Genomic DNA, 13,122 nt, shown 5'->3' with positions numbered 1-13,122 from the left:
GTAAAGGGTAGTCTTGTCAGGTTAATATGAATCATAACATCAATAATTTTTTATGTCCAGCTTCGTTAATATCAGAATGAACTTGGCACTGGGTTATGCTAACAGTCACACTGCAGAGAAAAATACAAGATTTACTTTTCCATTTAAAGGCATTGCTTCTTTGGAGTCACATGATTTTGTGAATCAGTAGGTCTGGCTCAGTTTCCTCAGAAATGATTGTCTCACATGTTATTGGGGTTATAACACAGCATGTTCAGCTTGATGTTCTCGTCCCAGTGGCGTAGCAGCAGGAACAGCTGTCTGGCAGCCCCCTTCAGCCCTGCCAGGTCCACTCCCTCAGGCAGCTCCTGACAGTGCAGCCAGTAGTCTGCCTTTGCTGCCACCAGCTCCCACTCCATGAAGTAGCCAGCACAGCGATGCTCCAGCCAGGCGAGAGCCACGGCTGTGGCCCAGCTCGAGCCCTCCAGATCCTCCTGAGCCAACTTGCAGCCACCCTGGAGCTCTGCTGGTTCTACTGAGCCTTCATATACATCTGTCTCTGATCCGCGACCACTGTCTGCCTGGCCATGGCTCTGGCTGTGGGGGAGGCCAACAGGTAGCTCGAGGGAGCCTTCCTCAGAGCTGGGGAGGTCAGGCGGTGAGGTGATGGGGTCTCGGTCTGAAAAGTGCCTTTGACGAAGCCTTGGTTCCAGCATCAGGGGAGTGTCGTCTGGCGTGTGGTGGAAAGGAGGTGAGGTTGGTTTGGAGAGGATGCAGGAAGAAGGAGAGAAGGTAACATGGTGACTAGTGGAAGCACCCAGAGGTTTGGCAGAGGTGGATAAAGATGGAGCACTGGGGGATATGCAGCGGAAAGGTGGACTGAGGCTTCGCCGGTGGAGGCTGTAGGGCGAGGCTCTTTTCAGGCGGTCCAGGGGGATCTGGACACAATCTGAGTAGATTTCTGTCAGAAGAAAAGCTCCAGAGGCCAGCTGCAGGCGCACCTGATGAGACACCATATTGACACTAATTAATAACTGTGTCTGCACTCTTGTGGGTTGATTGCATGTTGTTTTTCAGCACCGCTCACCAGGGGAAGGTAGTCTTGGGCTTCAGTTTCAGGTTGTTTTTCAATCTCTGCAGACAAACAGTGGGACTTCAGAGGAATCTGCTTTCCTGATGAAATGGAGGATCTGAGTCTGCCCAGTGGGAATCTGGAATATATAAAAACACGCAAGTTTCCCTCCTAATCTGAAGTCCAATACACCCATTTGAGCAGAGCGACTTCTAATACATTAATGTTTTTGCCAATGCTCTTCAAAGCTGAATGCAGCATTGACAAGAAATGTTCCCAAATAATAATCATTTACAGGCTCTTTACCTGGCTCCGAAGAAACTCTCCATAGACTTGCTCTCTATAGATCGCTGTGAACGAGTGGACGAGGTGCCTGTCACTGCTGGAGCTGTAGCAGAGAAGGTGTTACCTCCTACACCTGAGACAGCATCATGGAATAACAGTTTCATCAAATTATAAGGTGATGTTTGTCACAAAACCTTCAGTAAAACTATTTAGAAAATTATTGTGAATTATTTAGAGGAAAGGTAATTTTATTTAAACAATACTCTTAAAGGTAATAATATAAAATGTTTGTATTTTTACCACATTGACTAATTTGTTGAGTCAAGCTGAGGTCTCATGAAACTAAAATATCAGCATTTATACTTAATGCCACTAGAAGCTCTGTAAAGGAGAATATCTTGCCTTTTTGGTCTTATGGTCTTGTGTGAATTCACCCTTTGAAAAAACAATCTCAGATGATAGTGATGCGTCAGGGGGCGCTTCCTTTTTTATTTCTGTTTTTCCTTTTATTTTTTCCCTTTAGTGCTGATTAATATAGAAAACAGTGACAATTTTTTTCCACTGAGCGATACTTACTAGAGTCCCAGGATGTAATGCTACATGGTGAAGCGGGAGTTTCATCTCTGTCTGAGAGATACAAAGATCGTTGATGACCTAAAGTCTTGACAGGAGAAATGCGTGACGGTATCATTCAGTCCTAATACCTGTGGAGTTCCAGGTGTCCCCCATCTCTTCACTGTCTCTGCTGGTGCGCCGTCTGCCCAGTCCCACAGAATAGGTCCTCTGCCTGCGACTACCTGACTGGGCACTCCACTTGTTCCCTAAATGCATCCCTACACAAACACACACGACAAATGCACGATAAAACATAGTGTCCAAATGGACAAGGCATGTTCAGGGAAATCATGTTAGGTCAAACTACTCCAGTAGAGACCCTCCCTGCCCAGTAAATGCCTCTATCTTTTAAACTCTTAAACTCAAAATTTATAGTACAAGGTGTCAGTGAAATTTTAAAGCCTCAAGACGAAGTTGTGATAACACTAATAATATTATCTGGGTCACAAATGCTCCACAGAGCCAAAAGGGGTATAAGATGACTATCTTGTAATGTCCTTTCTGGCTCTGAGACTAAAATCCAATATGTAAATATGTAAAATTCATATTTTAAACTTTTTTGCCTTTGTGAGATTGAGCAGCATACTGTACCTGTGGTTTGGACGTCCATACTTTCCAGAAAGCCCGTATTGGGGTTGCTATCAGTGGTAGTGTAGGCTGTGTACATGCAAATGATGTTGCAGTGCTTACTGGTCTGGATAGCCTTCATACGATATCGCTTAGCTGAACCTTGGGAATCATAAAATACACCACAGAAAGAGTTAGGGATAACCTCTAACAGTGAGGAGACGTCACTGGTATATCAGTCAGTAAGAGAAAAACTGCCATAAAAACTTCACCATGTCCAATGTCGCTCTCCTTCTCAGCCATTTTCTCAAAGTCTCTTATAACTGAGCGAGCGGTCAGTTGGTGGATAATCTCTTCCCATGGTTCCCCTCCTCTTACATCTTCTCCCCCTCTGCATTCCTCAGCCTCTGGTGTCTCCTGGCCCTCAGGGGTCCAGAGATGCCCCAGGTCGACAGTGACCTCCCAGGACACAGGCCTGCCACTCAGCAGCCCATGAATGAGCGAGCGGCACTGACCTGGAGGGGGATCCTCTGGACGGGCAGCAGTGAAGAGGAACTCTGGATCTGTGAAGCTGTCCCAGTCCAGAGGAGATGCTGGGAACAGGAGACCATCTGAAGGTATGCATGAGAAAGCGACAGACATGTGATGGGGGGAAAATAAGAAGCATAATCCTGGTTTTCTTTAGAGTAACTTACTGGAGTCAGTGAGGCTTATGCAGGACAGTGGCTTCGTTTCCCCGTCACTTTCATCCAACCTCCCACCCAGTGTTTGGTCAAAGGAGACCCTCTCCAGAGCTCTCCTCAGGCGATGCATCTCCAGCTCACCCTGTGGGGATGAGAAACTCCGTGCTGCCATGGTTGAACGTGCCAGTGCTTTTTGTCTCCTCCTAGACTCCTCACCTCCGTCCAGACGCCCGCTCTGTTTGGGTGGAAGGGAAAATCCAACAGGTACAAAAAGGGGTTCCGATCTATCTGTGATATATTATCTCTCAATGTTATTTTGCGCCAGCCAACCTCAAGCAGAAACATCAGACACTACAATCTCTTCCAGACCACTTTTTCAACTCTTTTGTGCTGTCAAACTGTTTTGTAGCAGCTGTGGAGGTACCTTTTTTATGACAAATAAGTTGCATGGCTACAGAAAAGTGCTTTAGGGTCTATCACAAACAATCTTGCCTTTTTGGCTCCGTTATCAGGGATTTCAGCTGAGAGGTTTTGCTGCCATGCAGAATCTGCCCAGCGAGACAAGGACGATCTCTGGTCAGGAGGTAGCATCTTCTCAAGGCCTTGTGGTAGAGAGCCTGTATCCAGCACTGAACCAGAGGAGTGGGTGTCAGGTAGAAACACCCCACCTGCCGACTCAGACTTGGACGAGGTGTGTATGTGTGAGTGGGACTGTGTCTGTAGACTCTGCTCACTACTGAGGGAGCAGTGAGTGAGGACGTACTGCTCCTGGATGTAAGAGCTCTCCTGGATCCTCCTCCTCACGTCGTTGGACCAGTCTGCCTCCACACCTAGAGTGTACAAATGCCAGCTATTTAACACTTTATGAAGAAAGTGTCCAGGAGGAACATGTAAGCTCCGTTTATGACTGACCTGGGCTGGCGCCAGGGTCACCGTCTCTGGCACAGGAGAACTCAGAAGAGATTTCTCTCGAGATCTCCCTCAGCGCTTCCTCCAAGTCAGTGCCATCTGCACTTGTCACCACAGGCATCAGTTCAGAGGCAGGAGGAGGTGAAAGCTCATCATTTGATTGGCCAAAAACAGAACCCGTGGAGCCGCGATTTAAACCTTTAAAGGCACAGCTTTGGGACTATAAAATAAGTCACATCACATTAGAAATCAGTTTTCCTATGCAAGCACACAGGGACTTAGAAAAAAAGTATTGATGGGTACCTCTGTCTTTTTTGCTTTGAAATATGTCATATCATACAATGTGCAATATCCAATGAGGCGATTCCCAGGGTAGAGTGGAGGGATTTCATTGGGCGAAAGAAGAGCCTCCATGTTTTCTGGCAGGTACCAGTCGATCCGCATGTCAGTCAGCACGGGTTCAAAGGCCTTTTTCAGTGACTTGATTAACTAATGACGGAAATTTGTATCGCTAAGTATTATAATCATTATTAATATTAAGGCCTTTTGTGTAGCTGACAAAGTGGCTGTCAGTGTCTATTTTTCCAGTAGGTGGCAGTATTGCGATGCTACTGACCTTGGGCTGGAGTCTTTCCTCATCATCCAAGAACTCTGTCATCCCTCCGGTTAGTTTGGCAACGCCCTTCAGGAGTCTCCGGCAGGCTCGAGGGCCCAGGCCCAGCCCAAAGCATCTGCAGGGGTGATATCGTGTCTTCCTTCACTTACATGACACTTACATTGACACCCTCATAAGTTACTGAGGCATCCCTGACTTTTGGGAAAGACAAAAATTTTAGTCGTGAAACAGGAAAACTGTTATTTGTGCACACAAAGGGATCATGTGTGAATTGGTGAACTGAGAGTTTGAAAAGAAAAGGGCTCTAATAACTGTAAAGTCTGAGACCTTCAGCATTGTCTTAAAAAACAGCAGATCTGTCTGAATGGCCAGGTAACCAAAATTATATCGAACCAAGAGAACAAATATGTTTTCCGGATGTAGGCTGGAATTGTTGCATGCCAATAAAGAAAAAGCAAATATTAACAGAGTTTATAATAGGGCAGCGAAAATACAGTGGAGAAAGTCAGTACAGCAGGAGAATACTAATGAGGAATAAATTATAGGAATAGTTATGTATTGCTGAAGGGCCCAAGGAAAACCAGAGGGCCATGACTCTCACTGCAGAGGAGAGCACTTAACAGGATTAGTGGGCGGGGCTGAAGAATATCTCAACCCCTTCCTTCCTTTCCTTTACTGTGCCTCACTCTCAACTCTGCATGGCAATTTGCCTGCATCTCCTTTCTTTCTCATTGGCTCGTCTCTCTCCTTTCCTCCCCCACACTGTCTCCATCAGATTTATCACCTCACCCTGCCTGCACTCTCCATACCACATTGCTCTCTGCTAGCCCGTCATCCTCAGTGATTAAATGTCCTATCGCATGCCAGCTAGAAAAGCTTTTGGTAACTATTTGGTTTCATTTTTATCAATTTTAAGTGCTGATGACATCCCACCCCTCTGTGCCATTCTTTGCATGATTAAAATGGGTTGAATCTTGAATCGACAGTTAGTGTTAGGGCTCCTTACCTGCCAGCACATGTGTTTCTGCGCACCAACTCTAGCACTTTAGCAACATTGCTAATGGATCCATCTGTAATGATAAAGACCTGGCGAGGATATGAGCGCTGCATGGGCTGTTGGTATACCCAGTACAGTGCGCCCAGAAGGTTTGTGCCTCGCATATCAGCTCTCATCCTCTGGATATATTCGTATGCCTGCATGAGAGTAGCCTGTTTACATGCAGAAACAGAAAAGTAGAGAGGAAATCAGATCTACAGTAAAGAAGAGAAGCAAGCATTGAGGGGAAACCCCCCCCCAAAAAAAAAAAAAAAAACTGTCCCACTGTTGTGCTACCTGTGCAAACACTACCTATGTTGTCCAGATAAATTCACCTTTAGACATCAGATGAACCAATTACTCTGTAAGGGTAGCAAAGAATTGAATCAGTGCTTCTATAATAAAGGGAGAGCAAACATACACACATTAGCAGCTGCCTTAAAACTGCCTCAAATCACACTGTGGACAAACATGCTTGACAGGAGATGAGATAGAAGGGCATCTCCTGCCTTAGCGAAAATGCATGAAAGGTCACCATATGGTGAAGAGTATGTGCAAAGACTGTTTGTCCTTGCAACCCCTGGTCTGGATAAAACCTGATACTCTGCTACTAAGGCAACCCCAGGAACTGACCTATTGCCTGATTAGAGTTAAAGTAGGCAAAATGAAAACACATTTTCCTGCATGGTTAAAAAACATCTGCTTTCAGAAGACATGATACGGTTGATCCCAGTATTTTCTTTTAACAGAAAGGGGTCATAATCAGATAATGAATATGACACATGATTTATTTCAGCGCAAGTCTAATAAATAAGTATTCAGATTATTCTCCATTGTGAGTGAAGCCAGTGTGTAAAACTAACATCGGTGCAGAGCTTGCTGGAGGTGAAAAGAGGCTTGATGGTGGTGCCGAAGCCCACAATGTTGAGCATGGTGCCGGAGGGGAGACTCTTCAATGCCACCACCATGGCTTCCTGTGGAAACAACAAGGGGTAGACGGTATGCAGCCTGAACTCTGCCTCGTCTGTATGTTTTTGTCCTGACAGCAGCTGACCTTAACACGGTGGATGTTGGTACCGCTCATACTGCCACTGCGATCTACAAGGAACAAGAGCTCTCTGGTGGCTTTGTGCAGCTCCAAAGGTTCACACAGCAAGTCAGGACAGAAGTTGAGCATCAGGACGGGACTGCTCAGAATGTCTTTGTGGTACCGTTTCCTCACAAACTCCACCTGCAGAGGGAGAAATAATCAGGTCAGCTTTTTATTATTATTATTATTATTATTTTAACGTATATAAATGATTGAGATGTGAAAAGGCAAATAGAGACGAGATACACCAACCTTCCTTTCAGGTTCCGAGTCTTTGCGGGTGCAGCGGATGAAATCACGACGGGAACAGATCTGCCTTTCATACTGGCTGAAAGAAAGCCTGCCTCTCTCTAAGATGACCAATGGGCTGTGAGGCTCTGTGAAAGTGTTTGAGCATAAACTTTCATTGAAAACAGAAAGTGACGCAAAAAGAAAATATATACACTTATATGCCAATTCGCCATCGCTCACCACTGAGGTGCAAAATGATCTCTATGTGTCTGTCATATGGATGCTCCTGTGCCAGGGTGATGTAGGTGGCAGATGCACTCTGGGCACTGGGGTCTGCATCTGCCCTGAGGGCATGGGTGGGGCTCTCCAGTCCTGCAAATTAGTCCAGTTAAAAAAAAACAACAAAAAACTTGCATCTACCAGCTTTAGATTTTGTGTTCTGCTTGTGCTCGGATTCAAGGACTCTCTAGGTGTCTGTTAATTTCTTTTGAAATTAGCTTGCCAGCTTTACCAATTATTCACTGGCTGAATCAATAACTGTGCACTCGAGCTTTGAGAAGAAAGGCAGTACCCGCCAGCAGACAGGCTCCTCTGACAAGCAGCTGGAAGTTGAGTTCATATGGAGCCAGACTGGCAGCAGTTCTGGTAAAGATGTTGTGGGCACATTGCTGCTCAGAGTCGAGGACCCGGCCTTGTTTTCCTGTGGTGGCACCAAAACAGCTGGTGGCTCTAAAGAGAACAGTGGTATGGATTTTTTAAGAAAATAATTTGCAGCAGGTGATTTGTATTACATCCATCACTTCATGTCAGTTAAAATTATGTTACCACATTTAGTTTTGAAGTAAATACCTAGTTTCATCCAGTTTACCCCCATTTTCACTCTTGCTAGGAGTCATCTGGCCAGTGACTATTGGAGTAAGTAATGAGGGGTAGACGATGTGGATTGCTCCATTTTCTAATGTGGGTAGTTCAAGTGTGGTGCTTATGATAATGGACACTATGTCCATGGCACCAATGACCCCTGTACCCACAATGAAGGTGGTTCTTTCAAGGTCTTCGTCCAGGATCAGATGTCCTAAAAGTATACAGCAGTTATTTTATAGAGCACACTTTATATGATCATTTACAAAGCCAGACAAACTGGTAATTGTGTCCCTAAATCAAAAATAATGTTAAAATTATCCCAATAGTGTTATAGGTTATATTAAGAAATGGATTCCTTGTACATGATACCACTTCCAACAAAATGCTATGCACTTCAAGTCGAAGTCTGTTGGTAAGTAAATACTATTTCACCATTAGGCAGGCAACCAAATCTCTTTGTCTCCCTTGTCTGTCCTATTATCCTCAGTGAGACAAGCACAGGACCGAGGAGGGGCCTACTGTAGCTATATTTATGCTCCAGCAGTAGACAGCAGTCTGCAGCAGTTCAAACGCCACCAGTTCAAATGATTTGTGGTTCTGCTAAACTGCAAAACAGTTTCTTATACAGAAGTAGCTTTGATTTTCTGGGCTAAGAACATCATTTGTTAAAGGCATTTGACAGGAATTCATATTTGTACTTGTTAAGATATTTCTCTTTGGTTCTGGGTGTTATAAAGCTGCTGCTGCCAGCAGTATCCATAAATGAGTTAGACCGATTACTGCTCAGTAACCAACGTATTTATTAACTGGTTAATTGAATAAATTGGACAGCACAGAGAGCGTGTGTGAAAGTAATGCGGGCTTAATTTTGTGTTAGATAAATATGTTGCAACTCATTAGATTTCTTTCCCCCCCCCCTCTCCATTGCATTCTTCCCTCCTCCATCCTCACCATTGGTGCATTGAATGTCATGGTTGGAGCTTCCACAGCAGCCCCACTCCCGGCGATTCCCACAGTGGCCTTCAGGACCTGATCCGGTACAGCAATCCAGGCAACAGTCCTTCAGCTTCCCACGGCTCTGTATCTGGACCCCTACCAGTCGGCCCGCAATCACAGCCTCAAAGCCCACCACGACCTCCTTTTCTCCAAGAGGGTACACAAACACACCTACGCGTCCGAAAACAATGAATCACACTCTTACTCTGGCTTGGAAACCACTGAAATTAGAAAACATGTAGCATCATTCAAAGCCGGATGGATGGTAAAAGTCTGCTTTACCAACTTACAGCGGTTTAAACATTTTAAACATTTTTCTCAACCCTGTTATCTTATCATACCTATCATATAATGTTTAATCATCTATTTCCGTCGGTCCCAGCTGTCAGGTACATCAGTGCTCCAAACCTATGGGTGAATTCGGAGTCTTTTCTTTGTTGTTTTAGGCAACCTAATTCTGTTCTGCAGCCTTTGATATTTTTATTATACCTCCATTATTTCCAATTTGCAGAATATTTTTCACATATTGGTCACATCTTTAGTTTGAAGTGCCATTTACCTCTGCTATGCTGACATTACCCAGTTACACATCCAAATAAAGCCCTGCATTTTTCTTTTCTTTTTTTTTTTTTTTGGCCCACACTAATTCCATCTCACTGTGTCTTGTCCTACATCCAAACATTATAAATATTTCAAAGTTAAATGTATTTCCACCAGCCTTTTAATAACCTTTCTGATAAATACGACATAGCTAGAATGAATACGGTGTTACTCTGAGATAGTTTTTGGTGTATGGAGGATTTAGTGAATTAGTAAGTATAAGTATTTTTCTTCCACCTTAAAAACCATCTGATAAATACAGTTGAGTTCAAAACAGAGCTGCTGGGACTCTTAGCCCATTTAAACGCATAGCACTGCCTTACTTACCATCTACAGACTCTATGCCAGCATTAGCATAAGTGAGGTTTGTGGTGATGCCCAGGGAGCAGCCGTTGGCACAGGACTTAATGCAGGAGGCCTTGAGGAGCAGTGGTTCCCAAGTGGAGCGGTTTCTCAGTCCCACCATCTTTTCTGGATACCTGCAAGCCTCTACTCTGCTGGCTGCACAAGAACACAGGTACACAGACTGGTGAGATGATGTGAGCGGACAGGAATAGGAATGTGTGAGTGTGCATTCAAATTCTCTCATTTTCCATTCAGTGTACAGTCACAATGGTCTATTGGCCTTAAATTTAAGGCTAGACAAGTCAGTGAAACTGGCTAACTTAGCCTTGATTTAGGATTGGTTAAAAGAATCTAAAATTTCCATTGGTTTGACTTTCTTTTATATTTCAACCTACCAGATGTATATTTATATCTACATGTCAGCTCTTCAACCTGTGACCAAGGTATGTCCTCCGGCTCTTAGCAACCAACGGTGGTAGTCTGAGTGTCAGAGGCTTTGTTAATAATTAACACCGCAGATCAGCACTTATTACACTATGCATCGTGGTCAGTATATGCAATCAGGGTATGAATGCTAATTCATATGCCTTTATGATTACTGTCTTACCCTTCTTTACCTGAAACCATGGCTAACACCACAAGTTGGACTCTTCTGTACTTTGTAATCTAGGGTAACTTTAAACTGAAAGTAATCACAGTTTCCATTTATGTAACTCAAGCTGTATGCAATTATTCTTCCTGACTGAACACTTAATAACTTTAAGTGCAGCAGGTGCAGAGACCGTGTGCAGATCACTGCTTATTGAGAGGTAGACCGAGTACAAGTGTGGGTGTGTACGCATGTGTGTTTGTGCACGCTCACATGTGGGCATTTGTGTGCGCGTGTCTGCAAGTGTTTGCTGTGATCCAGGTAATGGTCTTTTCACGTCCCCCTTCCTAACTAGATCAACAGCCTCCATCTGGCTACTGTGCTTTCAGATCATAAGGGGCAAATAGATGGCTGCTATTTTTTTTTTTTTTTTTATATGGCAAACTAATGTTGCCAGTATACATCCAAACGGCAAAATGCATCATTGTCACTGAAGAATGAAAAAAACAGATGTACAGTAAATAAATAGTGAATACTTACACTTGCGCGAGCATTGACAGATAAGTTTTAATGGCACTATTTAAACACACAGGATGGAATGGATGGAAAACAGCAGACATGCACAGTTTAAAATGCAGATTTGAGCAATTTACACAAAATATTACAGAATGCAAAGTTGTTAGTGCAGCTTCAGTTCAACTGAATGAAAGTACTAAGAGTGAATCCAAATCTTACTGAGAGAAAATTCTGCTTGTGTTGGTTTGATAATGCTGTCTGGGTCTTTGCAGTAGGATAGCTGGCAAAGAGTGAGCCCTGTGCAACACTGCAGTCCCCTTATGTCAGTTAGAAGCTCCCGATAACAAGCAAAATAATTGTCAGGGAACACTTACTGTGCTGTTCAGTGCAGTGTCTGATAATGCGCCTGTGTCCAGTCTCTGCATCACTCAGCCATCACATCTGCTTGCAGGTTTCCCAGTGATACAACTGCAGGAGTTTTCCTGGTAAGAGATACAGCTCTCCCTGCTCTCCCTCAGTCTATTTTCCTCTTCCCTCCCTCTCTCTCTTTCTCTCTCTCCCCCCCTCTCTCTCAGCCACACATCTACCAGTTGCCCTGTAAGGAACACAGTCATTTCACAGAATTTCGTCTTATATCTCAGTATATAGTCTTCCAAAGCACAAAATAATATGAGGTGACTATCATTAACATGCACAAATTTGTACAATCTGATCTCGCACCCAACAATAATCTGAAGGAATTCCATGCATTGTGTTTTCAGTAATCATAATGCAGAAATTGTCCTGGAACACCTCTGCAACAACCTGCAGAGTGCCATCCGCTTACCTGCTCTGACCTGAAGCACGGAGCGAATCAAGAGCTGCAATCCTTAACCTGCTGTTCATGCACAAGCTAGCACACAACGGTAACTGAGACAGAGCTTGCTTTTCATCCAGACAATTGGCTGTGATGGTAGCAGCACCATAATTCACGGCTAATGGCTTGGCCAGAGAGAGGAGGTGGAGGGGGAAGTGAGGGGCGTTGTGTTCTGCCTATTCCACCAGGTCAGTCAGACAGCAGCAGCAGACGTGTAGGTGAGACCAAAGAGACAGATGCTTTTTGCCTTCTAGCTTCCTTTTTAATGGGTCTCACAAAGGTACATTTTGAATATAAAATAATGGGAACAACAGGCGTGGCAGGCGAAGATTAATGGTATATATCTATATATTGCTGACTGAATTTGAAGGTTGTTTGAAATATAATAGGATAACGAAGACAATAATCAAGGTCATTATTATTTACTATGAACCGTTTTCCATGATGACTGAAAATATCCTATTTGGATTCAATATACTGTTATTGGTCATCATTATTGTATAGACTTTCCCTTATGTTAGGCAGAAAGTCAGTTTTTGAAAGTCATTTATTTGAAGGTGTTCAACTTTGACATATTCTCCATAACAGATCTAACCTTTGTATGTCTAACAGCCATATTGTGATTTGGCTTAGGCAACTACTGCTAAAATAGGTTTTTCTCATCTGCATCAAATGTTGTCTGTTTGTTTTGGGTTTTTTTGTTTGTTTGTTTGTTTTTTTACCTTTTTAAATGATGTAAGTAATGTTGTGGGGTTGTTTGCAGTTAAAAGGCAGCCACTGCCTGCTGACAAGCCAACATGTGTGGAGACTGGTGAGTAATCAGCAGTAACCCAAACAGGCACACATTTAAGGTTTGCTGACACGGGGCATTCATTTTACAGATTAACAGATTAACCTTACTTGGCCATGGCCAATTTCAGCATGTACCAGGAGTGAGCAAAAGCATCACCTGATTATAATAATTACATTGGTGCACTGAACAGATGCACAAACTACAGTTAGCCACATGCTGTTGCTAACTGGCATTTCATTTGGCAGTTTGTCTAAACTGAGTCAGTACAGCTGCAACATTGGCCACATGTTGTTCTCAAAGAGGGATAATATTAATTAGCTTTATTGTTCTGTAGCATTTTTTTTCCCTGCATCACATATGAGAAGTTACTTTTACTGTATAATCATGGGCCCCTCAGGGCCATTTTCTTAACCGTAATTTTTGGTGAAATAAGGCAGAGGACGTTAACGGTATTGATAGTTTACTGTGTACTGCAGGAAA

The 13,122-nt window shown here is 43.7% G+C and overlaps 1 protein-coding gene across 1 annotated transcript; it reads right to left on the bottom strand.

Annotated features, from left to right (window-relative positions):
• Nucleotides 1-221: 221 nt before the first annotated feature.
• On the bottom strand, nt 222-10,009 carry vwa5b2 (von Willebrand factor A domain containing 5B2). Its single transcript, XM_029524780.1, has 23 exons — nt 9,871-10,009; nt 8,899-9,114; nt 7,933-8,158; nt 7,655-7,812; nt 7,324-7,455; nt 7,105-7,229; nt 6,817-6,993; nt 6,626-6,736; nt 5,733-5,935; nt 4,727-4,841; nt 4,414-4,599; nt 4,114-4,330; nt 3,870-4,031; nt 3,694-3,830; nt 3,214-3,436; nt 2,791-3,129; nt 2,531-2,680; nt 2,041-2,133; nt 1,913-1,963; nt 1,358-1,469; nt 1,067-1,190; nt 809-980; nt 222-679 (listed from the first exon to the last, which is right to left on the bottom strand). Exons 1-23 carry the CDS (start codon nt 10,007-10,009, stop codon nt 222-224), a joined length of 4,026 nt encoding a protein of 1,341 aa, XP_029380640.1.
• Between the last annotated feature and the right edge of the window lie 3,113 nt (nt 10,010-13,122).

The sequence above is a fragment of the Echeneis naucrates genome, chromosome 17 (genome assembly GCF_900963305.1).
Source record: "Echeneis naucrates chromosome 17, fEcheNa1.1, whole genome shotgun sequence".
NCBI lineage: Eukaryota > Metazoa > Chordata > Actinopteri > Carangiformes > Echeneidae > Echeneis > Echeneis naucrates.
The sequence above is the reverse complement of the archived record's forward strand: the minus strand, read 5'-3'. Positions and strand labels throughout refer to the sequence as shown.